The sequence below is a fragment of the Octodon degus genome, unplaced genomic scaffold, assembly GCF_000260255.1.
Source record: "Octodon degus isolate 3935 unplaced genomic scaffold, OctDeg1.0 scaffold00005, whole genome shotgun sequence".
Classification (NCBI taxonomy): domain Eukaryota; kingdom Metazoa; phylum Chordata; class Mammalia; order Rodentia; family Octodontidae; genus Octodon; species Octodon degus.
Genome location: NW_004524581.1, coordinates 9,814,744 through 9,841,438, shown reverse-complemented (window position 1 = coordinate 9,841,438; position 26,695 = coordinate 9,814,744). Strand labels below are relative to the sequence as shown.

General features: G+C 51.0%; 1 protein-coding gene across 2 annotated transcripts in view; it reads left to right on the top strand.

Moving 5' to 3' along the window:
* The window catches only part of Lrrc20 (leucine rich repeat containing 20), a 77,555-nt gene extending 53,635 nt beyond the window's left edge, over positions 1-23,920 (top strand). Inside the window, exons 4-5 of one of the 2 annotated variants that reach the window (XM_004623974.2) lie at positions 2,593-2,760; positions 21,654-23,920. In XM_004623974.2, the coding sequence (XP_004624031.1) occupies positions 2,593-2,760; positions 21,654-21,808 (323 nt within the window). In that variant the 3' untranslated portion in view covers positions 21,809-23,920. Of the gene's footprint in view, positions 1-2,592; positions 2,761-21,650 lie in introns of both variants that reach the window. The other variant, XM_023718394.1, reaches the window with a different exon arrangement.
* The last annotated feature ends 2,775 nt before the right edge of the window (positions 23,921-26,695 follow it).

Here is a 26,695-nt window from a genome sequence, read left to right as displayed (position 1 = left end):
AGCGCAAGGGTCTGAGTTCAATCCCTGGTTCCGCAAAAAAAAAAAAAAAAAAAAAAAAAAACAAAAAAAACAACAACAACAACAACAAAAAAAAAAGAACACTAGACTAGATGTTATCTAGTGTTACCTGCCGCACTGTGACCCTTACAGCCGAGATCCAGCTAGGGGTGTGTGATGAAGGTGTGGCTGTCAAAGAAGCTGGCTGCCAGTGGGCTCCTGGGTTTGCAGGGAGTAGGCAGCGGATCTTTTAGTGGAACCTTGGGTTCAGAATGTCCCCAGAGATGGAAAGGCGAGAGGTAGCCCGGGCCCCCTGCATGATCCGTTTGCCTCCTGAGGGGAGAAGAGTTATGACTCATCCAGCATTTGCCGGGTGACAGTGAAGTGCCCTCCAGGAGGCTGATATTGGGACAATCATGCAGTTCCTGCCTGCCCAGAGCCCAGCATATGAGGACAGGGCACCTGCAGACAGAGGCCCTGATGGGGCTAGGATCTTGCTCTTACTGTGGGGAACCCTGAGGGGCCTCATTAACCCAGGGCTGCGTCACAGAGCTGTGCCTCATGGAGCCGCATGGAGCACAGAGTGGGGGCAGAGCTGCCTGCATGATGGGGCGCAGCCAAATGAGGATTCAGGGCTCTTGTTTGGGGAAAATGCCTTACAAGTACATAGAAAGCTGTCTTCTTTTTTCTGCTGTCTCAATGTGTTACAGCACTTTTCATTTGCTATTTGATGTCATTCAAAGTAAGAGGAAGTAAAAATGTATTGTGGATTTTACCATCCGTCTTTATGTTGTACAGAGCTAGTTTTATTAAAGGCAATTCTGAGAGCATTTAACTGGCATGCGAATTGTGAAATGAGACAGCTCATGTTTTATGACTCGTTTTCAGAAATTGTGAGTGGGCTGGAGGGCAGATTTAAGCCAGGCTCAGGAGGCTGCAAAGGAGGAAGAGAAGCCTTGTGGACTCCCAGGTGCCCAGGCACTGTCCTCAGTGGAGGGCATGTGGTGTACCTGTCCAGGGCTGCTACGGCCAAGTTTCTCCTCTTTCCAGGTGCTGGACAGCTATGCTTTGCCCTGCTGGGTGTGCTGGGCTAGATGTATTTCCTTCCTTAGAAGTACCACCCCAACCTGCAGCACATAGGCGTCTCCAAGGAACTCTAACCTGGGCACTGGGACCTTCTACCTGGGTCAGAGGTGGGCTAGAGGCTCATTCCTGCCAAGACTCAGCCTGTAGCTAATTGCCAACCAGGCACGCCATGGTGTTGTCAGCCCAGAGACCCCAGTAGGAAGTAGGTGAGGTGCAAATGCCACTATGCTGTGCCCTGAGACAATGCAGGCCACACATGCCTGCCTTGGACCCTCCCCACTACAGGAATCACAGAGCAGGCATGAAGGGAGAAGCCAAGCAACTCCTAGGACCTCAGAGAGCAGAATAGGCTGGCAACAGCCCATCCCAGGGAGTAAGGGAGGTCACCCCATGTGTGAGCGCAGATGACCCCAGCACTGTGTACAAAACATAGATTCACGCCAAAAAATTATTAAGGTACCCACCCCAAGGGTATCCTCTTCTCATCAGTGGCCCCTGTGTGTATCCATTGGCCTCCTGGGCACAAAGCTGGCCTTGGAGAGTAGAGCTGAGGGTGTCACTTAGGTCACTTCGCGTTTGTGGGCCTCGATTTCATTTTGATCAGGCAGGATGGGGAGGTCCATGGCATAGGGAAGGGGCTAGCTATAAAGTCAAGTGTAGACAGGGAGCCGGCCCTGAAGCAGAATAGCCCCAACTGTTGTCTTTCTCTCCTGCTTTCCCCATGTTAAAGATTTAACCCTCAAAACTCTGGGAGGCAGGGATTACTATTAGCTCCTTACTTAGGTGAAGAAACCAAGCCCAACTGGGTTCAATAACTTTCTGAGTGAATGGTCATAGGTGACATGGTTGGAGTTGGTGTTCAGGCAGCAGGGGCTGCTGGTCCCATCATGGCTCTGCATTGTTCCCTGATTCCTCCCCCTCTGCATTTCAGCCTTAGGCTCCACCTGGACCTGTCTCTGCACTGCCTCGGCTGTGTCCCCAACAAAGGGACTGCCACTGGGCCAGCCATTAACATCAGGTCCCCACTTAGGTCACTGTTGGTTTGGGGAAGAGTGATTCGGGCAGGAACTTACCCAAGTCTAGGTGGTGGTGGCTGTGAAAGGAGCAAAGACAGTGGCCCAGAAAGAGTTTGGGTGGCCTAGGGGGTTTTGGGAGAAGGTAGGGCCAGGGGAGTCCTGTCTTGTAGGTGGGGTTGCCCATCCTGGTCTGAGGGGAGCCAGCACACACTGACTCTTTGTCTAGGCCCAGGCCTCTGTGGGGAGCCTTCTAGTCTAAAGCCAAAAGCAGGTGACCTCTGTAGGAACGATGGGTGACAGGCCTTGCCTGGGCAGTGGTGGGAATATTACCCTTCCTCTAGGGTCAATTAATAGGGACTTGGCTACTCAGGGACTTCTTTTGGGGCCTGGGCATTCCTTGCTGCCACCCCTGGTCCAACCACTAACAGTAGCCATGGTGGTCTCTGGGCAGGGTCTCCTGCTCACCCTTCTCTCTTCTTCCCTCACATGGCAGAGCTCCGCCTCGAAGGGAACTTCCTACATCGCCTCCCCAATGAAATCAGCAGCCTACAGCACCTCAAGGCCATCGACCTGTCCCGAAACCAGTTCCGAGATTTCCCAGAGCAGCTCACCACCCTCCCAATGCTGGAGACTATCAACCTGGAGGAGAATGAGATTGCAGGTGAGTGGCCTGGCCCGTCCAGCCGGCAGCTGCTGCGCAGGGCTCTCCAGGGCACGAGGCTCTGGTTTGCACAGGTGTGGGGAAGCCTGTGCTTGCTTTTCCTGACACCTGAGCAGAGCACACCGGGCCTGGGATGGTGGCCACTGTGTGGCCCTGCTGTGTGCCTGGGGCAGGCTTGGGCAGTGACTTCACTGGAAGTGATGGCCTCAGCTTTGCTGACAGCATAGTCCTGGGCTGGCGGCCTTCCACAAGCTGCCCTTCTGCCTGCCTGGGCTGTACCCAGTGTAAGAGGCTCCCGTGTGGTAGCCAGAATGTTTAATCTATGCCCTCCACAGACCCTGAAGGCCTGGGGGCCAGGGGCTGGGCTCTGCTGAGGTCAAAACCATCACCTTCCTCTCTGCCTCATCAGATACTCAAAGAACTGAGTGTCTTCAGCTAGCAGTCTAATCTCCCTGGAGAGAATGGGCACCCATTCTCGTTCTCATTCTTTCTTATTCATTCTCTCTCTCTCTTTCTAACTGTAATGCTGCTCTGTCAGTGTGTTACTTCTAATTCCTTTCCATTTTGCTCTTATTTTCCTAAATCCTCTTTAGTCATTATGCCATTTGATGAAAAGCCAGGGCTCAGGAGAGGTTTTGATTGTCGGAGCCGCTGTGGTGTGCCTTGGGTATGCCAGGGCCATTGTTCCCACCCTCCTCCACACCACTCTGTCCCTCATCCATTCTGGAAACTGAGCAGCTTCTCCACTCAGCCAGTGGGAGGGCCATGCCACATCTTTCTGAGCCTGGCTGGAGGGAGGCACTGGCATCCCACAGGTGGTGAGGGCCTCCATCCTCCACTGTAGACATAGCTTGGTGCTGTTCCCCAGCGGTGTCTCATCTCCCATAGGATGTTGGCAAGCTAATTGGAGTTGGAGCTTGGGGTGTCTTCAAGTAGCTTATCTTTCTCCTTCAGCACCCTCAGAGAATGTTGGAAAAAGAAAACAAAATTTTTATGAGATTATCTCTAAGTGACACCTTCAGTGCAGCCACAGCAGAGTTCAGAGGCCTGCAGCATCCAGGAGCCACCGGGTTAACTTAGTCTGTCCCTTGTTCGCAGTAGTGCTGCCAGCCGAGCACCTGCCATCCTCTGGTCATGTTCAGAGGGGAGAAAGAGAGAAGGATCAGGACCTCAGCAGGGCTGGGAGGGACAGGGACATTTCTGTCTGCTGTATGCGGCCAACGCTAGGAGGTGGTAGTGCCCATATGTGGCTCGCTGGTGACTGGACACCCACACGTGCATATTGCCATGTTGAGCTGGCAGCCCTCTGGCCTATGTATGTGACCTATGACCCTTCTCTATCCTGGAGGGTGGCCACATCCTCTGCTCTCTGAGCCCCTTACCCCATGCCTGCAGGCAGCGAGCATAGTGTCTGGCATACAGTAGCTGCTCCGTTGCTTGAGTGCTCTGTGTAGATCGAAAAAAGCCTCAAAGCACCACTAAAATAACCAAGACACAATAAGGTGGATTAATTCAAGTTGCAGGTTATGATCCACCAGTGAATTGTAATGTCAAATTAGAGGGTTGAGACCAGCAATTTTTAATGAGATAAAATAGAATAGAAACTGTCAAGGTGCCTCACATGTAGAATGGTAATTACTGTTTTGTGGGTTTTCGTTTCAATTTTACTGTGTGCATGCACAGGTATATATTATAGATGAAAAATACAGTTGTTTTTCTGTGGGTCATGATGAGAAACTCCACAGGGGTCCTCCTGGCACATCTCTGCAGGGACGTGGGGATCTGCCTCAGCCGTTCTTGCCTCCTGTCCACCCCAGCTCTTGCTCCCAGTCACACCAGACCCTGTGTCTCCACCCCACCCACCCAGCACAGCTTGCATTCTGCTGAAGAACCTGAAGAAGGGTTTGTAGCTTAGACTTGAGACAGCAGTCATCTGCAAGTTCAGGGATATGGGCTGGCCTGTTTTCCAAACCAGAGATAGTAGGTTGTCCCTCCATAGTCACAGAGGGTGGTACCAGGACCCTTGAGCTTGCCCAGATCTGCAGCTGCTCAAGCCCCTTATGTAAAAGGGAGGTATTTCCTTATAAGCCACCCATCCTGGGTACCCTTCAAGTCATCTTTGGATTGTTTATGATGTCTCACACAGCACAGATGCTGTGTACACAGTTGTACACTTTGTGTAAGGAATGATAACAAGGAGAAAAATCTCCGCTTGGTACAAATGTTTTTTTTTCCCCCTGAATATTTTAAATCCATGGTTCATTGACTCTGTGGATATGCAACCCAAAATACAGAAGGCTGACTGATTATGGAAGCTTTTAAGTATTTATGAACAAGGCTGCTTGGAAAAACAGGGTCTCTAGAGAAGCAGACACTACAAAAACAAATGAGTGGAGGGCCCCGACTGCAAGTTGCTTGCAGGTGTCAGCATGAGGAAATATTAGGCACTGGGTAGAACACGGTCTGAGCTGCAAGGGGAAGGTGGGCCATAGGCTGCCAGAGAGAGCACTCGGACCAGAGGCGGCAGTCCCTGTGTCCTGGGGATGGCGCTCCCAGGAGGACCCAGCAAGAGCCCTGAGGAGAGGCTTTCAATGGGGTCCAAGGCGATTATGTGACCATGGTGGGTCGCCTGGCTAATGAAGAAGAAGCGGCCAGCTCTGTGTCCCTCCAGCCCATTCATGACTGCAGGTGGGTGCAGGACCTCGTTAAGTTCTCCCTGCTTGCTCATAGGTACCTGATGCTGCCCAGCAATTCAGAGCTGGAGCATGTGGGAGTGAAGGGAAATCATGAATCTGGGAGAGGGCATGCTGCTAGGCAGGAGGTTCTTCCAGTTAAGCTAGAATTTTACTTTCCATATCTTCAATTCCCTATTTTATTTTCTACGCACCCTACTGTTGTGGGGGAGGGCAGGCAAAAGACCACAGGAAAATAAGTCTTTGGTAAGAATTTAATAAGCAGAGCAACAGTACTTAAAGTAAAAATGTCTGACATAGGAGTGCTTTGGGCTGCATTACTTCATTCTGCCCTCATACGGACCCAGCCAGGATTTCTCCAGATGGGGTCTCAGGCCTACAAGCTGGAGCAGCAGATGAGAACCAGTCAGGAGAGCACCTTGTCAGGCACTTCCCCAGCCCTGCTCAACCTGAAAGTCAGAAAGGGCAGCAGTCCATTTTTCCGAGCTGCTTCCCCTCCGGGTAACGTGGATGCATGCTGAAGTCTGCGAATGCCCGGTTAGGCTCCTGTTTCTCAGAGTATCATCTGTAGACCTGTAGTGTGAGCATCCCTTGGGAGCTTGGTAGAAATTTAGAACCTCCAACTCTGCCTCCCAAGTCAGAATCTGCTCCTGAACAAGTTCCCCAGGGGGCCTGTGTGGGCCACAGCGCCTGCGGAGAACAGGTCCAGGGCTCTTAGAGCAGCAGGTGTCATCTCAGGGAAGCGCACTTTGTTCGTCCTTCAAAGCACAGGATTTCTCAGAGTACGATGTTCCAGGCGGACATCACACTGCCACGGGAGAGCCTTTTGGAGACTCTTGGGCCCTTTCTCACACCGTCTGAATTAGAATTTCTGTGGTTGTAGAGACACAGATGAAGGGAGCCACGTGCCTGCTAGGCTCCAACACTGTCTGCCCCCCACCTCCCCAGGGGCAGGTTGCATGGGCACAGTCCCACAGCCCTGGCCCGCATGCCTTTGGGGATCACCCTGGAGCTTGGTAGCTGGGACTTCCCAAAGGGTGACAGGCAAAAAAAAATTTCTTTCTGGAGCTTGCTGCCTGCCACATAATGCTGGCAGCCCAGCCCCCAAAACAGGTCCAGGCGGAGAGGCTGCTTGGTCTCTGGCCCCCTGCCCCACCTGTGGTGAGGCCGCCAGCCTGGTCGGAGAGTTAGTAAGTGGTGCTCTGTGGGCTCCAGCACCCACAGCCTTGTCTGTGGAGTAGGAACACGGTTCTGCCCCTGGACTTCAATCTGGGGTCGGGGTTTCCGGGCCCCTCTCACTCTGTCCATTCTCCTGCGCCTCACCCTAGTCCTGGTTGCCTGCTCAGCCTTTCCCTCCTGCCTGCTCTCAGCCTGCTGGGCCACTTCTCACATTTTGCCCTGGTGCCAGGACACGAGAGGCAGAGGTTGCTGCTCAGAGCTTGGATGGGTCACAGGGTGCAGGGAAGAGGTCAGTTGGCTGGGGAGGACTACCACTCTTGTCCTTCTGGAGGGCTCTGAGAGGCTAGCCCCCAGCAGAATATGGCACCTGCCCCTCCCTGCACATGCGCGCATGCGCGTGTACACACACGCACACACACACACACACACACACACACACACACACACACACCTTGAAGCACGCTGCTGTGTCATTCCAGCTCACTCTGAGGTCCCATTTGGCTCTTGGGGACTGAATGGTTTCTGCCAAAGAGAGAGGCGATGAGTGATTTCTGCTTCCCACTTTAAGGATAGTTGACAGGTGCTGACTGAAGACCTCAAGATCCAGTTTTGCCCCTTGCTGCCAACAGCTGCCTCCTCTGAAAGACAGGAAGAGTAGTCCTTATGGAGCCCTCTCAGCTGTGTCCAGATGGCGCTGACACACACTCAGCAAGTCGTGGAGCCCCTCACGAGCTTCTAGAGGATCGTTACTTCCTCCCTGTGTGTCTGCCCCTGCTTGGGGCCTCCTGGTTACAGATCATCTCCCTGTGCAGCACCTGGTCCTCCAGACACCTGCTGGGGAAGTACAGGAAGCAGAAACCATGGCGTTTTAAGGAAAAGATTCATAGGGACTTGGGTACTAAAAATATTCAAGGCTGTGGGTGGGCCACCCTATAGTCACTCTTGAAACACCACTGATGGAACCACGCCCCAGAGTTCTTTCCTCCCATAGTCAAGAGGGTGAGGAACAGCAGGCCACAGGGTAACTGTGGAGCCCAGGATGTTCCATGCATGTGGCTGGTGAGTAGACACTGGAGGCCATCGTGGCTGGGCAGGACCCTGGGACACTGAGGCGGAAAGCCACAGCACTGCAGTGCTGATCACCAGCCCTAGTTACAAGGGATCAAGGCAGTGTGGGTTGTCTTTCCAGTGAGTTGTTTACATTCAGTGCCTCCATTTCCACCTCTGGAAGATGGGAAGAATAAGAGATTAAATTAGTTTGTACAGTTTAGAACCATGCTAGTGGGCAGAGAACTCAGCTCAGCAGAGATGCCAAGGGAAGTTCAGGCAAAGGCTTGTGGCATGTAATCAGGGACTCAGGGAGGTGCCCAATGTCACAGAGTGATCTTGCTGCACCATGGAAAGATGCGAGCTAGTAACTAGACTGCACAAGGTGGCACCCAGCTGCAAAATCTCAGGGTTGATCCTGGAGTAGCTGTGTTCTTTCTCCTCCTCTCTTCACTTTTCCCTCATCCATCTGTAAAAGGGATATGGGCTGGCCGCTCAGTATCTGAGAAGAGGGAGCTGTCATAATGTGCAGCTTCAGTTTGCCAAGGACTTAAAAGGTAAGGACCCTCCAAGCCAGCACATCTGAGCAGATGAAACCTATCTAACACTCCCTCCTGTTCCTTGATCTGGGCCCCAAGCCTATCTTGGGGAGAAATGGAGTCATGTCCTTGGCATTGGGGTCAAAATTTCTCCCTTTTCTTTCTTTCTTTCTTTCTTTCTTTCTTTCTTTCTTTCTTTTTCTTTCTTTCTTTCTTTCTTTCTTTCTTTCTTTCTTTCTTTCTTTCTTTCTTCTTTTTTGGCAGAACCAGGGATTGAACTCAGGCCCTTGCGCTTGCCAGGGAAGTGCTTATTCTACTGAGCCATCTCCCCGGTCCCCAGAGCCATCTCCCCAGCCCCTGGAATTTCTCCCTGAGCATAGCAGCTTGTCGGACTCCAAGCCGTGACCTGTGCCCTGCATGCTGAGCATCACTGGATCCACGGAAGGAGGGTTTACCCTCTGTGGGGTGGCCGCCTGCACACATATCAGTCTATCCTGCAGGCATCTATCCTGCCTCCTGCCAGGAAACAGCTGGGGAAGCAGTCATGACACACACACCTCAAGGTGTGCCTGTTAGTTGGGCAAACACCCTGCGAGAGAAGTCTGCGAGTAAACAAGTAGGCAAATAAGATGCAGCCCCCACGCTTGAGGCAGTTCCTGTTTGCAGCCCCTGCCCCAGGTATGTCAGCCCGCAGGGGGAACTAGCAACCTCAGTGTCCGGGCAGAAGACATTTTGCATACTTTGTCTCTGTCCAAATGACACTGTCCTTGCCAACCTGTGTGAAGTGAAACCTCGATGAGCCAGAACCTTCTCCAGAATGCTGTTGGCATGCTGCCGGCAGTGTGCAAGTGAACAGCAAGAAGTTCTTTGGCACTTGCTTAATACACACCAAAACACTTCCATGCTCTGTTTGCCCACTCGTTCCATTACCTCCCACTTCTGGCTCTGAGCATTGGAGAACAGCCGCATCTCTGGGTCTTTGAGTCCAGCCTTGCAAGTCTGATTCAAGACATAAGAGGCTTGTGGAGGCATGGACACAGGTTTAGGCTGAGTATGCTACTAAGTGCCAGATCCAAAGAGAAAGTCTACTCTGTGTTCCCAAGGGCTCTTGGCATCACAGCTTACACTAGCTGGTGTTCAGGGATCCTCCATCTCCAACCCAGCTCTTTGCTACATGTGTTTCAAGGATGCTCTTGTTTAATCCTCCCTGTAAGCACAGAACCAGGATTCCAACCCAAGCACTCTTGTTTCAGAGGCCCAGCTATTCAGGATAGAATAGCTTGGCACCAGGGGAGTTTTGCCACAGAAGCATAGATGGATAGAAAGTGACAGAACAGTTACAGCAAAAATGCGTAACTGGTTGAAGGACAGCTCCCTTGGGGTGGAGAGCCGTGCAAGGCAATGAGGTGATGAGGCAGCTTTCCAGAGGCCCCAGAGGTGATCAGTCCCATCCTTCTGCCAGCATAGCCGCACTTGCAGTGTCCCGGGATGGAAACGCACTGCTGGTATGTTCACCAGCTGCTGTCATTAATCTTTGTGTGGAAGACCTGGGCGCTCAAACTAGCAGAATGTTCATGTCACCTGGTGAGAGTTAGACACCTCTGTTTCCGATTGCATCCCATGCTAATGAAATCAGAATCTCTGATGGTGGAATTTGGAATTCACCTCCCCAGATGATTGCAGTGTACCATCAAGACAGAGCCAGAGTTAGGCCAGAAGCTTGGATTAACAAGTACCCTCTGATGCAGATCTAAGTTTCTCTTCTATACTTAGGAGCCTGGGGAGGAAATGCTACAAAGCTACACTGCCAAACCTCATTCCAGCCCCTGGAGAAGCAGCACCCACCCACCCTGCCCCTGTGTTTTCTGGGGTGTGTTGGGGGCAGCATCAGGACAAGAGGAGTGATAACCTGGCCACAGAGCTGGCAGTTAGTTGGCTGGAGGGTGGTGGTGCTGAGCTCTATGGACTCGGGTCTTTCCTCCTCCAACTGTCCCTGCACTCTGGCCATGGTGCTCTGCTGCACAAAACTGGGCACAAAACTCTTCTGGTTTCCCTGTAGACTGCTCAGCTGGCATTTCTAGAAGAAACATTTTCAACAAACCAAAGACAGCCAAAGCCAAGAACATAAAGCAGAACAGCAGGCCAATTTCCAGTCTAGGTTTATGCCAAGGAAGCCATTGCTTGTGGAGAAGAGCTGTCTTGAGCTTGGGCCCGTTCTATTGCAAAGCCAGCCGTCCGCTCTTGATGGGCTGCACCAGCTGCACCAGGCAGTGTGTGTGTGAGAACCTCAAAGGGGTTTCTTCAAAAAAATCAACCGTGGTGAGAGTTATTTACACCTTGAAAACTGAAAATGGACAAATACCTAGGCAATGTAACGTTGAACATGAGCTGGGCCCTCCCCACTGACGTCCCCCTCGGCTCCCTGGCTGCTTCTTACTTAGCATTACTGAGGTCTGGGTCACTCCCCTCAGCCTCACCTCCACCTCATTTTGTCTCAGGATCCTGAGTCCAGGCAGGGCCCTAATCATTCCCCCAGTGGGCGAGTTGTAAGGGAGATCTATTTCTCTGACAATGAGCAGAAAGACTTGTACAGTTGGAATCCGCCAGCTTTATGTCCAAGCATGGAGAAGGCTTTAGGGAGGGCCACCTACATGCCAGTCCTACCCCAGAGAACCCTGAAGGGAGGCGGTTCCTTCTCCATGCAGGCGCTCTGCAGCCAACAGCACGTTAGGCGGCTGCAACCCTCTAGTTAGACACCCACACTGCCAGCCACCAAGAAGGGAATGGCAGGCACTTGAGAGGTGACAGAAAAATTGTCACTCTTTTGGAGGGCATCCAGCAAGGGCCTGGCAGGGCACAGACCTCAGGGAGAGAGCGGGGCTGCAGAGGGGGAGGAGGCACTGAAGTGGGACCAGAACTGCAAGGCGTGGGCTGGGCAGTTGGAGCTCCTCGCTTGGCAGTAGTCTCCTGAGTGGAAGACTCATTTCTGAAGAGAATTGTTATGATTGGGCTCTGATTGTGTGTTGAACCCGGGCTCAGGAGTCCGGAAGGAAAGACTGTGCCAAGTGCCCCCACTCAATGCCGTTAGCACAACGATGCCAGCCAGCCTGGGGCCAGGAGAGAGAGGAAGCCGAGGATTTTCTCTTTTGTTTTTCTTCCCCTGCAGTCCATCCTTTAAGGGAAGAAGCAAAGTCACAAGGTTTGTTGGCAGGTTCTTAAACAGTCGGGCTTCCTATCCTCTCTACCAGACTGCCTGCCACATTCTCCACATCTGGGGAACCCCATGGTCCTAGAAAGTACCTTAATGGTCCACCTGATATCTCTGTGGCCCCAGCCACAGACCATGAGCAGCACAGGCCATCATCAGGGGGAGAAGTTGAGGTCCGAGAGGCTCAGGCCTTGCCTGCGGTTACCTTATGCAGCAGGGCTGGCCCTGGGGCCTGTGCTCTGGCTTGGCCTCTCTAGCTTTGGACCAGTGGCTGTCAACGCTCTTTCCCTCCCACCTTCTCTGGGGCTGGCCCTTAGGTTGCAAAAATGTCAAGGGCCTGCCACATGCTCCCTGAAGGCAGGGGTGTTCTAATTCTGTTGGTTTCGGCCCTGTCCTGGTCAGGATACTGAGATTGGGGCCTCATGAAGTTGAGGGGGTGGGACTTAGTCACTGTCTCCCACCTGACTCCTTCCCAGCCCTGAGTGTGGTCTAAGGAATGGGAACATGGCCCTGAAGTGCTAGGTGCGATTCCCTGTCACCTGCAGGTTGCCACAGTTTGCCTACTTGTCTCTTATGGCATTCTAAGCGGTGTTGAATTGCAGCTCAGCGTGCCATCCTTGATCTTAGTTGTTTTGGTCTCCAGGCACTGAGAGTACCTTGCAGCTGAGTGTGAGGTCAGCCTGGCTCCAGACTGGCCTACATGCTCAGGGAGCTTTTGCCACCACAGAGGCTGCTGTCCCCCTCGGGGACTTCACCCTCTTTGCTACGTCCCGGGACCCAGGCACCTCCTCTAGGGGACCTTGTGGGTGAAGAACAGTGTCCCTGAGTGATCACGTTTACCATCTGGCCTCGCAGCTGGTCCCATGGGCCAGAAACATGCTTACCAGCCAATAAGACTCATGACCAATGCAGTGAAGACAGGCTGACCTCAGGAAGTAAGTCTGTAAACACCGCCTGCCCTGGTTCTGCTATTGATTACCTGAGCTCCCACCTATAGGCAGGAGTAAAGGTGATTGCACTGGGAGGAGGGTCAGAGAGGAGATGGGGTTTGTGCTGGTGGGCACCCTTCTTCCCTGCCGCAGGGCGCAGTCTGTCTTTGTCCCTACCCAGGACATGAGGCTTTGCCTGCTCCTCCTCCGCACCCCCTGATAGCTCCATATACTCAGGACCATGCAGTCTTCATAAAGGGGCTTCATAAAAGGATTCTAGCACCTTCTATGTTCTGCAGTCATAGGAGACAGAAGTAGCCAGACTCCCAGTCTCTCACCAGGTGAGATAGTGAAAAGTGGGAACAAGTGGAATGTCCAGTGACAAGGTGCAAGTAGCCAAAGTGACAGATCCATCCATGCCCTGTGATGGAGCCACAGATGTGTCTCAAAGACAGGCACATCACGCTGGGTATCTAGGAAGCTGCTCAGGAAGGGTAGGAAGTTTAAAAGGCTGTACCAACGCGTTAACACCGATTAGCTCCAGATGATGGGGCTGGTGATTTTGTGCTAATATCTTCTCAATTTCTAAACTGGATTACTAGGGCTGGAGGGCCAGGGTCTTGCCATACCTTTGGTCCACCAAGGACTGCACCTGCCTGGCACATGGGCACAGAGTGGGTCAGGCCGGAGATGGGCTGTGGCAGGGGTCTAGCTCTGGTTCCAGAGTTAAGCAACAACAATGGTGAATCCACTGTGTGCCCGGCTCCTCCTGGTCTCCAGCATGGAGGAACTTAGGTCTAGCTCAAGAGGGAAGGTGTGCATTCACCTGCCTTCCCGCGTTGAGCAGGTTGTGGGCACTGTCCCAGGCGTTGCCTTCACAGATGTGAACAAGCATCCATGGGTTGCTGAGTGCTATGTGATACAGGTGTGGTATAAAGTGTTGGAGAGTTTAGAGGCGCTGGGGGGCATGATAGGATGGGGCCTTGGAGCTGGGACTCAAGTAGCATCTCAATGGGTGGCAGGTGGGGACGAGGGCGCAAGCCAGAGGCTGGAGCAAAGGCCAAGGCTCCTTCCCAAGTGTGCCGAGCCCAGTTTCTGTTACGTAGCTGCCTGTGTGCTCTGAGGCCTGGGCCCACCACGTGTGGTTCCCCCATCTGTAGCTGCAGCTCCTTTCTTATCCACCTCTCCAGCCTTCTGCCATCTCTCCTTGTTGTCAGGATTTGTGAGCATAAGTAATCTTCTTTAAGCTTCACCTGGAAACCCCCAGCTGGCTCCTTGGGCTTGTCACTTGCTCGCTCAGCTGCTCTGGCTTGTTGATTTTGCCAACCTTGACATGGTTGGATGGTCCCATTGCTCCTACCTCTGACTCGCCTGAGTGACTTCAGCAATGAAATCAGGGGAAAGAGTTACAGCTAATCCCTGTGGTGCCCCTTGAAAGCCTTCCTTTAGCAGGAGGTTCAGAGGATCCTGCAGACCTGAGAGGCCGGCTTAGCAGTGGTCTGGCAAGAAGAGACTGCGAGCTGGGCAGCACTGCTCCCACAGGGCCTGGAGTCTCAGGGACTTGCTCCGTGGTTGGGCTGCTGCTGGCCTTTGTGCCATGACCAGAAGCCTGTGGCAACAGCCACAAGGAGGAGGTTTTCCTCCCTCCCTCAGGCCTCCTGGCTGAGGGATGGAGGCACCATCAAATGTAGGAAGGTCCTTAGCAACTCCCCAGGTCAACCCCCTTTGGAGAAGCTGAGGCAGGGGGACTAGCCCCCAGGGGGTGAAGGGTAGAAGCCAGTCTGGGCCCCCATGTTTGAAGTAGGGATATCTAACCAGATGAGGTTAGGAGGTCCTCAGTCCAGGAGGACCTTACCTTCCAGGGTTGAGGGCCAGAGTGGAGACTAGGTCCCAGCACTGGTCTTGCCCCTCTGACTTGTGGGGTGAAGAATGTGGGCTTTAGGCTCAGGAGATGCTCTGTTTGGACCACTCACTGGCTTGGGGACTTTGGGTGCCAAGTGGGTCATTATGAGGACTCACTAGAGCAAGAACTCATACCAGAACCAGCCTGCCTCGCTGGGCCCATTTAGACAAGGCACGGACTTGATGTCCTTCTGTGTCCACAGAGGTTGGTACCCATGAAATGATTTTACCTCTTAAATGCCAAGTACAAGGGGCTTTTCTGATGCTGGGGTGGACCAGGGCAGGAGGGATGGTGTCTGTCCCCCATCAGCTGCTGTATGTGCTGTATGGGACAATGGAATCGAACAAATGAACACCCTCCATTATTGAGGGGAGGATGGGAGTGCCATGTTGAAAGAAAGCCTAGGCAGCTCCCTGAAGGGCAGGAAGGAGCCAGGCCCAGTTGCTGTCCCCCCGTACTGTGACATTTGCTCTGAATGGGCTCTGAGGTGGAGGATGGGTGTGGAGCACCATCAGTCCATATTGCCTTCTCTCCCAGAGGAAGATCTGCTTTGTGCCTAACCCTGCCCTCTGGAAATAACTGCATCTTAGCTAAGCCACGCAAGTTTTGCTTGGATCTGGTCCTCCTCTGTTCTGTCCTTCAGGACTCCCTCTTATCCACCTTACCTGTCCAGTGCCTGCTTGCCCGAGAAGTAATAACAACCCCACTCTCTGTCTAGCCAGGCTTCTTGCTGGGGACTCTGCTCTCAGCTAGGGTGTCCCATGTCCTACTGCCCAAGGCTAAGAGCTAAGCCCTGGTCTGACACACAGCGCCCTCCCAGGGGCTGACAGCTGTTATGCCTTGGGCTAAAGTGGGTGAGTCCCTCCTGTGAGGGGATTTGGCTCTGTATTCACAGAGCTAGTAGACCCCTGTGTACAGGCTGGTGACCATGGCGTCAGGGTGCTTCTTCCTGCTATGCTTTGTCAGCCCTTCTAGCTCCAGTGTCTCATGATCTCTGCAGTCCCTGGGCAAGACTAGGAACTTTCCAGTTGGGTCTCAGCTCCCAGCTTGGAGCAGCCTGGGCTCTGAGCTTCTGTGAAGGTGGGGAGGGGCAGGGAAGCCTTAACCATGCCCCAGCTCCCTCTCCACAAAAGATGTGGACTTCTCTCTGGGGCCTTAGGCTGGTGGTCTCTGTGCAGCTCCATTTGAGATCTATGGGAAACCCTTCCAGCACATACCTGTGACGGGAAGCTCAGGGGGTCCTGTGATGCTGTGAGCTGCCCTGTGCCCCTGTCTTCTGTCCCAGATGGTGTCCTGGGCTGTGGAGGGGGTTGCTTCTGGCTGGGTAGCCCAGGGGGCTGTATCTCTGGCAGTGGAAGGCAGATGCTCTTGTTGGGTCCCAGGATGCCCTGAAGGCAGACTTTTTAAATCTCCCTATTTTTTATCAGTGAGTCCTCAACAATTGTCATTTAAAAGATGTTATCTAGGTGGTGGTGCCTGCCTATAATTCTAGTACTTGAGAGGCTGAGGCAGGGGGAGTACCACAAATTTGAGGCCAGCCTGAGTTACATAGCAAGACTGTGTTTCAAAAAGCCCCCCCACCACCATGCCAAACATTATCAAGCTGGACATAGTGGCACATGCCTGCAATCCAAGTGCTCTGGGCACTAAATTAAATGCAGTGATGCCTGTTAAGTCACAAGAAACCTAGAAGTCCATAGTGATCATGAGTGAGGCAAGTGGGAGAGGATGGAAGGCTCTGGCATACATGGAACCCCAAGGGAAAGTCAGCTGCTGTTGGAAATCAGCGTCCGGAAGATCAGACCTGGCCACAGTCTTCTGAATTGGGAGGAAAGGACACTGAATGGCACTTAGCAGCAGGATATTGGCATGCTTTTAAAATGTGTCCCCACAGACCTCTTGTTAATTGCAAGAGAGAAGACAACAGTAGTTACTGTGGACAAACAGAGTACTGCATTAGCCAAGTGATCAAAATTGACCCTAAAAGATGGACCCAGTGTGCCTCCCAAGTGAAGCCCTGAGGACATGCGTTCAGCTGAGTACACATCTTCCCAGTCCCTTGACAGACCAGAAAAAGGGCTGGCTGCTTACCAGATTAGAAAACAGGTATGAGGGTGTAAAGTAGGCAGTGACAGGGGCTGTGGCTTAGATCCACCTATTGCCTGGGGTCTGCGCTATGTGGTGCTGTCCCCTCACATTTATAACCCAGTGAATTGGGCCTTGGATTAGTTAGATCAGTTCTTGTATCTGTTACCATGTGAGCCTTGGGGTGAGTTGGAGAAGTACATACATATAGGTAGATAGATATAGATAGATATGTATATATGTATTTTTTTAATGTATTAGGTACAGGGTCTCATTACACAGCTTGAGCTCATTGTGATTCTCCTGTTTTAGCCTCCCCATCACTGGGATTAGAGGCATGCACTACCGTGCCCAGTCTCAGTAGCTGGTCCTTATGCTTGCCTAAGCAGGCACTTAGACCGCTGAGCTAGCTCCACGGCCCTCCTTACGTATATTGAGGGGAGGATAACTTAAGCCTTGATTTCCACAATGCACATATTTGTTGGAAATTAGAGTTGTTGCAGGAGGTCAGTTTGCTCTGATTCCAGAGAAGAGTGACTCTGGGTCCTGGCCCACACACCATGGCCTGGGACTTCCCAGAGAGCTCTTAACAGGCAGTGACACCAGGGGACTCAGCATCGAGAGTACTGGTAGGGTGAGGTCTTCAGATGCAACCAAGATTTTCCTCCTTCTGGGTCTCCTCAGCGGCACCAGAGACTGCAGCAGTGATGGCCAACCCTTTAGAGCTTTCAGCGATAAGCCTGCTGCAGCATATGTGCCACAGGTTTGCTACCGCTGGGCTGGAGACTGGTGTCTGTGATCAGTAAGAATTCCCACGCGCCTCACATGCAGCCTCTTTTCTCTCAGCCAGGATATTCTTAATTTCAGGGCCAGAAGCTTTTGTTTTTTAACAGTAATATTGAAATATGTAACTTATTAGGTGATTATAACTATACATCATATATATCATATACCATGAAATTTGATTAAAGTGTACAGTACCATAGGATTTGGCATAGTCTGTATTTCTTTAAATTGTGACACCCAAAGCTGAGTGTGCTAACACCCACACGTGACCTTAGCATCTGGGAGGCTGAGGCAGGAGGATTGCTGGGAATTCGGGGCCATTCTGAACTACATAATGAGACCCTGTGTTGTAGTTAGGGCTTACAAGATAAAAAATTTAATAAGAACACATAATTTATAGGATTATTTTATAATATTCACCCAAAGAGTCAAATGCAAAAGAGTGTATGAGATCCGTCCACACACTAGAGACCCAAAGAATCCAGCTGGGGTCTTGGATCCTACAGCAATGTCTCGCATGAGTCGAGTTGAAGACCTAGAGCTTGTGGCAGTGTCCTCCACAGGTCTAGCTGGAGGCCTAGAGCCCATCAGAGTGTCTCATGCAAGACTGTTTCAGTACTCTGCTCTGAGAAGGCCCCAAGGTCAACAGCAGAAGCCAGGAAGTCTAGGATCTGGGCCAGCAGCCGAGGGAGCTGCACTAGAGCCAGGAAGTGGTGCTCAGGGTGAGGACCAGAGCTTCCTGATGGAAGCCACAGCCATCCTCGCAGCAGTGAGGACTGGGCTTCTCTGAGGATGAGAGTAGCCGCGTTCACGACAGGCTTCTCCCCAGACAATCAGCAGCACACCATCTTCCCTCCAGTCCTGCCTCTTACGATGCTGGCAGCAGTCCTCAGGTGGGCCCTCCGCACCCAGCAGCAGGCTGACTCAGTTCAGCTGGGCGTTACATGTTGACCTCCAGTTAATTCACCACACCCTGCCTCAAGTAAAATTGTGACACTGTAACTCAAAACTTGCCATTTTAAGCAAATAATTCAGTGATGTTAAGCACATTCACAATACTGTGAAACCATCATTATCCATTTCTAGAATATTCCCATTCCTTCAACTGAGCTGTATCTACTAAGCAATAACTATTATCACCTCTTCCCCAGCTCTCAGGAACCTCTGTTCTACTTTCTGAGAAGAATTTTTTTTTGGCTACTCCAGGCTGCCTCAAGGATGGGTGTGGTGCAGCTTCTCAAGCTGGGAATCAAACCTTGGTCCCATGCACCTGACTGCATTTGCCCAAGTGGTGGTTTAAACAACTGAGATATCCAGCACGGCCCCATTCTAGTGTGTGTGTTGGGGGGGGGGGTATGAGGTCAGTGGATTTTAGCTTAGGTTTTTTTGTTGTTTTAGCTGGAGATCGAACTTAGGTCGTTGCACTTGCTAGGCAGGCGCTTATGCCACTCAGCTATCTCCCCAGCTTGTTCTACTTTCTGTCTCCATGAACTCGATTTTTTAGATGCCTTGTAAGAGAAACACACAGCACTTGCCCTCCTGGGCTTTCTTTCGTTGTTTTTAGTGTTTATTCATGTTGAATCAAAGTGATTTTTTTTTTAATCGCTGACTCATTTCTTTGCATGACCATGGTTTATCCATTCTTCTAGTTATAGACTTTCACTTTTTGTGGTTAGTGCTGCTCTGAATACTAACCTGTAACCATTCTTGAGGATCTGACTTTAATTCATTCAGTTCTACCTAGGTGTGAAATTGCTGGCTTACATGGAAGCTCTGTTTAGCTTCCTGAGAAACAAGGTTTCACTATGTGGTCCGGGCTGGCCTTACACCCACTAGCCCGGGCTGGCCTAGAACTTGCAGCAAGTCTCTTGCCGCAGCCCCTTGAGTGCTATTATCACAGGTCAGCACTACCACACCCAGATGGTCTTTATTTTTAAGAATAGTTTCCTTCATGATATTCAGAAAATTAAAAGATAACCCTTGCTCACGAATAGGAAGAACCAACATTGTGAAAGTAGACATACTCCCAAAATTGTTATGCAGATTTAACGCAGTCCCAGTCAGAGTACCATTAACATACCTCACAGAACTAGAGAAAATTCACTTGGAGCCAGAAGAGACCTAGAATAGCGAGGCAGTCTTGGGCAACAAAGGCAAAGCAGGAGGCATCACGATCCCTGGTGTGAAGTTATACTACAAAACACTGTAATAAAATCCGCATGCTACTGGAAAAAAAAAAAAAAAGCCCTAAGGATCAATGAATGAGATTAAAATATGCAGATACAATTACAAACACACTCAGCCAAATTATCTTTGACTGGAAAAAAAAAAAAAAAGCCCTAAGGATCAATGAATGAGATTAAAATATGCAGATACAATTACAAACACACTCAGCCAAATTATCTTTGACAAAGGGGTCAAACATGTTCACTGAAAAAAAAAAAAAAAACATGTTCACTGGAAGAAAGCTTCTTTAATAAATGATACTAGAAAAAACTGGTTGTCTACATACTGAAGATTAAAACTAGACCCGTGCCTATCACCATGCAATAAACAAGTCAAAATGGATCAAAGATCTAAATATTAAAGCAAACACTAAATCCATTGAAAGAGAAAGTAGGTAGAAATCTTGAAGATAAGGGTAGGCAGAGATTTCATGAATAAAACCAAAACTACATGAACAACTCTACAAAGAATAACTGGGATTTCATCCCATTAAAAAGCTTTTGTACATCAAAAATTAGAGTGAAAGGCCGGCCCAATAGCTCAGCGTATTAAAGTACCTGCTTAGGCAAACTGAGGGCCCGGGGGTTCACTCCCGGGCCTGAGACACTGGTCCCACCCCTGGGATGCACTGAGCAAATGAGACTGGGTGTGGTGTGCGCCTGTAATCCCAGCATTTGGGAGGCTGAAAAACAAGATCACCATGAGTCTGATCTGTGTAGCGAGACCCTGTAGACACAATACGAAAAATACATTTAAAGAGTGAAAAGACAACCCACAGAGTGGGAAAAAATTTAGCTAACTTCCTTAGACAAAGGACATATCAATACAAAGAATTGAAAAAAAATTAGACCCCTTCAAATTCAAAGACCCAATCCAAAAATGAACATCAGAGAACACATACCTCTTAAAATGAAATACAAATGACAAAATACATGAAAAAATGTTCAACATCATTGGCCATTCAAGAAATGTAAATTACAACACTTAGATTTTATCTCAGTAAGAATGGCTATCATCAAGAAATGAACAGGGGACTTGCGGGTTAGCTCAGTTTAAAGCACGTGCTTGGGCAAACTCAGCCTCAGGGACTGCAGTTTGATCCCCAGCTCCACATGCCACACCAGATTCACCCTTAAGGCAGCCTGAGCCAGCCAAAAAAAACCCAAATTGGGCTGGCAAGATAGCTCAGCAGACTAAGTGCCTGCACAAGCAAGCGCAGGGATTGGGGCTCAATCCCTGGTACCACATGCCACGCCTGCGACGCCTCCAGGTACGCTGAGCCAGCAACCAACTCTGGACGTAGTGACACATGCCTGTAATTTCAGTGCTGGGAGGCTGACAACAGGAGAATCACTGTGTGTCTGAGCTGCCTATTGAGATCTTGTATTTAAAAAAAAAAAAAAAAAAATCTACAATCAAATGTTGGCAGGGCTTTGGAGAAAAACCTTTTACCACTGTTGGGAGCATACCGGTACAGCCACTGTGGAAATCAGTGTGGAGATTCCTCAGAAAACCTAGGATTAGAGGTCCCATTTGACACGGTTATTCCCCTTGGCGCTTCCAAGAATTATCCCACAGCAGTATATGTGCACCCATGTTTATAGCAGCACAATTTGTCATAGCAAAAATCTGGGAAAGAACTGAGGAATAGATCAAAGATAGGATATTTTTATACAATGGAGTATTACTCAGCTGTAACGGTAAAATTGAGACATTTAAGGTAAATGGATGCAACTTGAGTCCGTACTCATAAGTGAAGTGAACTGGTCTTGCGTGTGTAAACATTTTGTTTCCCTAATGTAAGAAGCCAAAAGAATAAATAAGACCCAAATGTACAATAGATACTGTGAAATGGGAAGAAAATGCTCAAAAGAGAGAGACACGAGAATGGGGTAAAGGAGAAAAGGGAAAAGGAAAAACTATTATATACATATATATGATAGTTACGATAGTTATGCTACTAATTGCTACTAGCTCATTGAAAAAGGTTTTTGAAACCTTTGATCAGTTTTTCATGCCTGTATTTGTAAGATAAGCAACTACTTTGAAGATACTGTACAATGCACTAACCATTGTTACTTTCCTACAATGTTTTGAAATTTCATACCAGTTTTTATTGTTTTGCTTTTCTTTGGAAAGAATGCTTTCCTCTAGGTGGCTCCAGTGTCTGGGAGGCCAGGAGCTGAGCCTGCACCATGGGCCCTGAGGCCTGCCCCTGCCCCCAGATATTCCAGGTCTCCTGTTCCTGTCCCTCTGCCACAAGCTCTGGCTCTAACCTGTCGCCTCTCTCCCCAGCAGATGTGCCTGTGGAGAAGCTGGCTGCCATGCCAGCCCTGCGCACCATCAACCTCCGCTTCAACCCGCTGAGCGCCGAGGTGCGCGTCATCGCTCCGCCCCTCATCAAGTTTGACATGCTCATGTCTCCTGAGGGTGCACGAGCCCCTCCACCTTAGGCCACCCTCTGTGCCCACCCAGCGAGGGCCAGAGGCCATTGGCCCGGCATCCTGGAGGAGGGTGGCCCACAGGCCCACAGGAGTCTGCGCTTCGGGGAATGGGGGTGGGCCGGACATGCGTGGCGGGAGGGTGCCGCCGCCGGCTGGGCAGCTAGCTTAGAGCTGTAGTGGGCCCTGGACCACCCCAAGGGCAGTGGCGTGGCAGTGCTGGCACTTTACAGACTCTCTAAGCCTTGTTACTTGGGAGCAGAGGTGGCAGCCCAGAGCCTTTCCTCCTTGAGTTCCTTAGATTGTTCGGCACTTGGAGCCCAAGGAAGAGCACCGCTGAGCATTTCTGGCCCTCTGGGTTCAGGCTGTTTCTAGTGCCGAGAGCCACTTACTGCCCCGAGGGGAGAAGAGGACAATCCCCGTGTATTTATTTCTTCCTGACATCTGAACGGAATGAGCTCCTCTCAGGCCCCTCCAGCACTGTGGATCCCTGGATTGACAAAGGCCTGGACCAGGAGTCCTGGGCATGCGTGGAGAGGGCAGCCCGGCAAGCAGGGCGAGAATGTCTGAGGGAGCCAGGACCCAGTGAGGAAACAGGCCTACTCCATCTGTCCTCATGGCAAAGGGGACTGTTGGGACTGGAGTGCTCAACCCTCCCCAGGGTGTGGCCTCTGTGGCCTGCTTAGCAACCCTGGAGCCCCAGGAAGGTAGCTCAGAGAGAACAAAGCCATGTGTGCCTGTGGCAGTGGTCTCCAAGTCACTGCAGCCTCATCATGGCCCCTTGATGACAAGACACTGGACCATCGGCTTTGTAACCAGCCAGTTCCAAGGCCACACCTAACGTCCTATTTCAAGGCCCTCACCCTGAGTCTAGGGTGTGGCCAGCCAGGAGGTGACCAGCCATCCTGTTTTGCCAGAGACTGGGGGGTTCTCAGGATGTATGACTTTTAGTGAGAAAACTGGAACAGTCCGGGGTGGCTGACCCCCTCCAGAAGAGTCCTGGGACTTTTGCCTCCTGGTAAAACCTGTGCTCTGGGTCCCTAGTGTCTACCTCCCACACCTCTCCTGTGGAGTATGCAACTCAGTGCCCCAGGCCCCACCTGGCCTGTACTCTGGGTCTGGAGAGGCCTCAGACCTCAGCACTTAGGCAGAGCTCGGCCACTTCACTCCTAAGTTTAGGCTGTCCAGGGCTCAGATCAAGAGCCCCATGTCAGAACCACCCCCAATGCATGTGTCCCTTTCCCTCCTAGGTCTCCTCTCTTGGCAAGGGGCCAACAGGCTGGGCACTGATTAGCTGTTGTCACTCAGTATTCTGTGTCCCAAGTGAGACCTTGTTGCCTCCAAGCTCTGGAGGAAGGGTTTCCAGGGTGAGACGGTCAGGCAGGATCTCCAGCGATATGAGATTCAGCCACCCTGGACACAGGCAATGGGAGGCTCCAGTGCAGTCCTGGCTGGGCCAGCCCCACCCCCTCTGTACCTGGAGCGGGGTTTTCTTGAGGAAGAGTCCTTGTCTTTGGGATACATGAAACTGTCGTGTGGCTGCCACCTGGCAGAGGAAAGCATGGGCAGTGGACACACAACTGCAGTGTCAGCCAGAGCCTGTTAGAGACGAAGCCTCTCAACCTCTTTGCAGCCCGAGTCGGGACCTGCATTTTAGCAAGGTCCCCAGCAGATCTCAAGTGCTTTCTACTCCGAATCAGGAGCCTAGGGGTGACCTGGGACGTCCTTGAAGTGGAAGTGAAGGCTCTTAGTTTCCCCTGCCCCCTCCAGGCACCTGAGTCTGCTCAGCCTCCTCCTAACTGGGGCCTGGAGACCTTGCCTCTTAGGTCTTTGTAGAATCTGTGTGACACTTCCCATGAAGGGGTGGCCACAGTCACTAGGATATGGCATGGGGCTGGGCATGCGAGGCCCTCCGAACCTGCCTTTCTACTTCACACAAGCTGCCTGCTGCCTGGGTCCTCACCCCAGGTCCTCTGAAGGAGTTGCTGCTGGAAGTTTTCTCCCCTGCTGGGGTAGATTGCCCTTGCCTCTTGGGGAAAGCCTGGGCAGGCAGAGATACCCCCAAATCCAGGGCCCCAGAGTGAATAAGCCCCCTAGCTTCAGCCTGCAATAAAGAATGTGTTGGTTTCATCTGCTTGGTCAGTGTTCGAATCGTTCTTGGCACACAGACTTCCAGGAGGCTGGCCCTCGTGTGGAAGCTGGGTGACACTCAGAATAGTCCCAGGTGGGCACAGGTGCAGCCAAGCAGATCGATTATCGTGACCTGCAGAAGCACCAGGTGCCACCGCTGGGGAGGGCGACTCACTATTCCAGTTGCCCCTGATTGGTGCCAGCCAGGGTGCTCTCGATCCTTCATTCCTCTTGGGCCATAGTTCTCAAAAGAGCCATCTGTGGACAAGCAGCACCAGCACCAGCAGCGAGCTGGGCAGAAATGCAGATTCTCAGCCCCACCACAGAGCTAGGGTCACAGGCTCAGCATCAGCATGGTTCTGGCTTCAAGGTTAATAAGGTCTTTTCATCTGAGGGTCCAACTTGAGTGTGGTTTGAACTGCAGACCGGATCCTCCATGGTTTTTATTTAACAGGCACAGAGAGGGCTAGAGGTCAGCGGGTGGTATTGCTGCTGCGTGTTGCAAACACTAATTCACTTCTCTGTAGCAGTCCTAGCTAGCTTTGTGTGTGAGCCCTCTCCAGGTCCTATTTCCTGCCTGTAAAATGAAAGGACCACACATGGAGTTCCCCTGGAGCACGCCTTCTCAGGTGTTGACAGACTCTGCTCTCACAACTGTCTCTATGGATGAGCCCTCTCCCACCTCAGGGGTCAGAAAGGACTCGTACCTGCAGAGTTCCTGTCTGGTGTTGGCTCCCAGGGGCATTAGCAGGTCTACCTATTTGTCAAACCCTTCCTGCTCTAGGGAGGACCAGTGCAGTTTCTCCAGGACCAGCAGTGGCAAACTTTTTGGGCTTTCAATGAAAAGCAGCCCGCCGTGGTACAATGTACCATAGGTTTGCCACCACCATTGGGCTGAGGGGCCACACAATTTTGGTAGGGTTTTCATGTGGGGAAGCCTGGATTAGGGGTGGGGAGAGAGCATGGCAATACTTCTTGGGCCCGTAGCTCAGGCCTGTAATTCCAGCCCTCTGGGAGACTGAGGCAAGAGAATTCTATGTTCAAACCTAGCCTGGGCAGCTCAGTGACAGATTCTGTCTCAAAATATATTTAAAAAAAAAAAATTTAAAGACTGGGTTAGAGGTCAGTGCAATGGCCCTGCATTCAATCTCCAATATAAAAAGATTGTGACATAAGTAGACACTACAAAGGGGGATTTTGAAGCAAAAGGTTGAAACATTTTTGAATCTAGGTGTGGTGTCCATACCTTAAATTCCAGCACTGAGAGACTAAGGTGGGAGGATCACAGTGAGTTCAAGTCCAGCCTGAACTACACTGACTGACCTTGTCTTTAAAAAAAAAAAAAATAGTTTCGGGGTATAAACTTTGGATGCTATTAGAAATTAAGCAGTTTGCCATCTTTTTTTTTTTTAAACTGACATTTTAATTAATTAAAAAACAATACAGCATATCAAATTTCCCTTACATCTACAGTTCAGTTATATCCACACATTCTTTTTTTTAAAAATTTATTTATTATTTATGTGTGTGTGGTGTGTGTGTGTGTGTGTCCAGCTCAGCCCACCAGGGGGCGGGGCGGGCTGGCATGTGGTGCTGGGGGATTGAATCGTGGTCCCTGTGCTTTGCTAAGCTTGTTCTAAGTAGGTGCTCCAGACCACCGAGCCATCTCACCAGCCCAAAAGGTCATTTTTTTAATTTAATTTAATTTAATTTAATTTATTTGCTGAATGGGGGATTGAACTCAGGATCTTGCGCTTGCCAGGGAAGCGCTTATTCCACTGAGCCATCTCCCTGGCCCCCTATATCCACACATTCTATGACCAAATAGTTCCCAGCTTGACATCCCTTTGGATGGCTCAGAAAACCTCTGAAATGAGCAGTGAGTTATTTGCCACTCTACTTCCTGGACAAGTTTCCTAGAAAGTACAGTTACATGGAAGAAGAGGGTAGATAACAAGAGTTAATGTAGACTTTCTCCCAGATACTATGTTGGACCCCAAAACCCTGCTCTGAAGTTGGTCTTTCCCCAGAATGTGCCTGTCCCTTTGCAGAAGGCCAGCCAGGGAAGAAAGCACAGCTCTTGGCAGGGTAAGATGGCCCCAGGAGGCCTCAGCAGGGCCCTGGGAAAGGTGCCAGGAGAAGCGGGGCAGGGCTGGAGAGAGCGTGGGCAGGGATGCTCGGTGGAAAATCTTTTGCAACCATGTGCAGCCAGACTGTGCTCTGAGTAATGCCTCAGCCGGGCAGGCTGGGCCCACCCCGAGGAAGGGACAAAGCCACAGGCCCTGGGCAGGCACTTGTGTGTTTTCTCATGCTTCTTGATGCCCACTGAGTGGATGAAACAGGCTGCTGTGCTAGCGTAGGCCCAGGAAGGATCAGAGCCTGTTCTGCTGCTGCAAGCCCAGGGCCTTTGTTGTGAGCCCGGGGCCTCTCAGGACAGTGGCTTGGGGAGGAGAAGTGACCTATCCCTTTCTCCTGCTGACATAGTCCTTCTCCATGCTCCTGTGGAAGGTCTCTCTGAGCTCTTTCTCATTTGTAAAATGGGTGTCAAAGCCAGATGTGGTGCACATCTGAAATCCCAACACTCTGGGAGGCTGAGGCAGGAAATGGGAAGTTTGGACCCTCCCTAGGCAATTAAATGACTTAACAAGACTTTACCTCAAAATAAAAAAGAGCTGGGGATGTTACTTATTGCAGAGGCCCTGTGTTTAGTCCCCAGTATCAGAGAAAAGAAAGGAAAAAAAAAAAAAAAAAGGAATGTAGGAAAGGAAG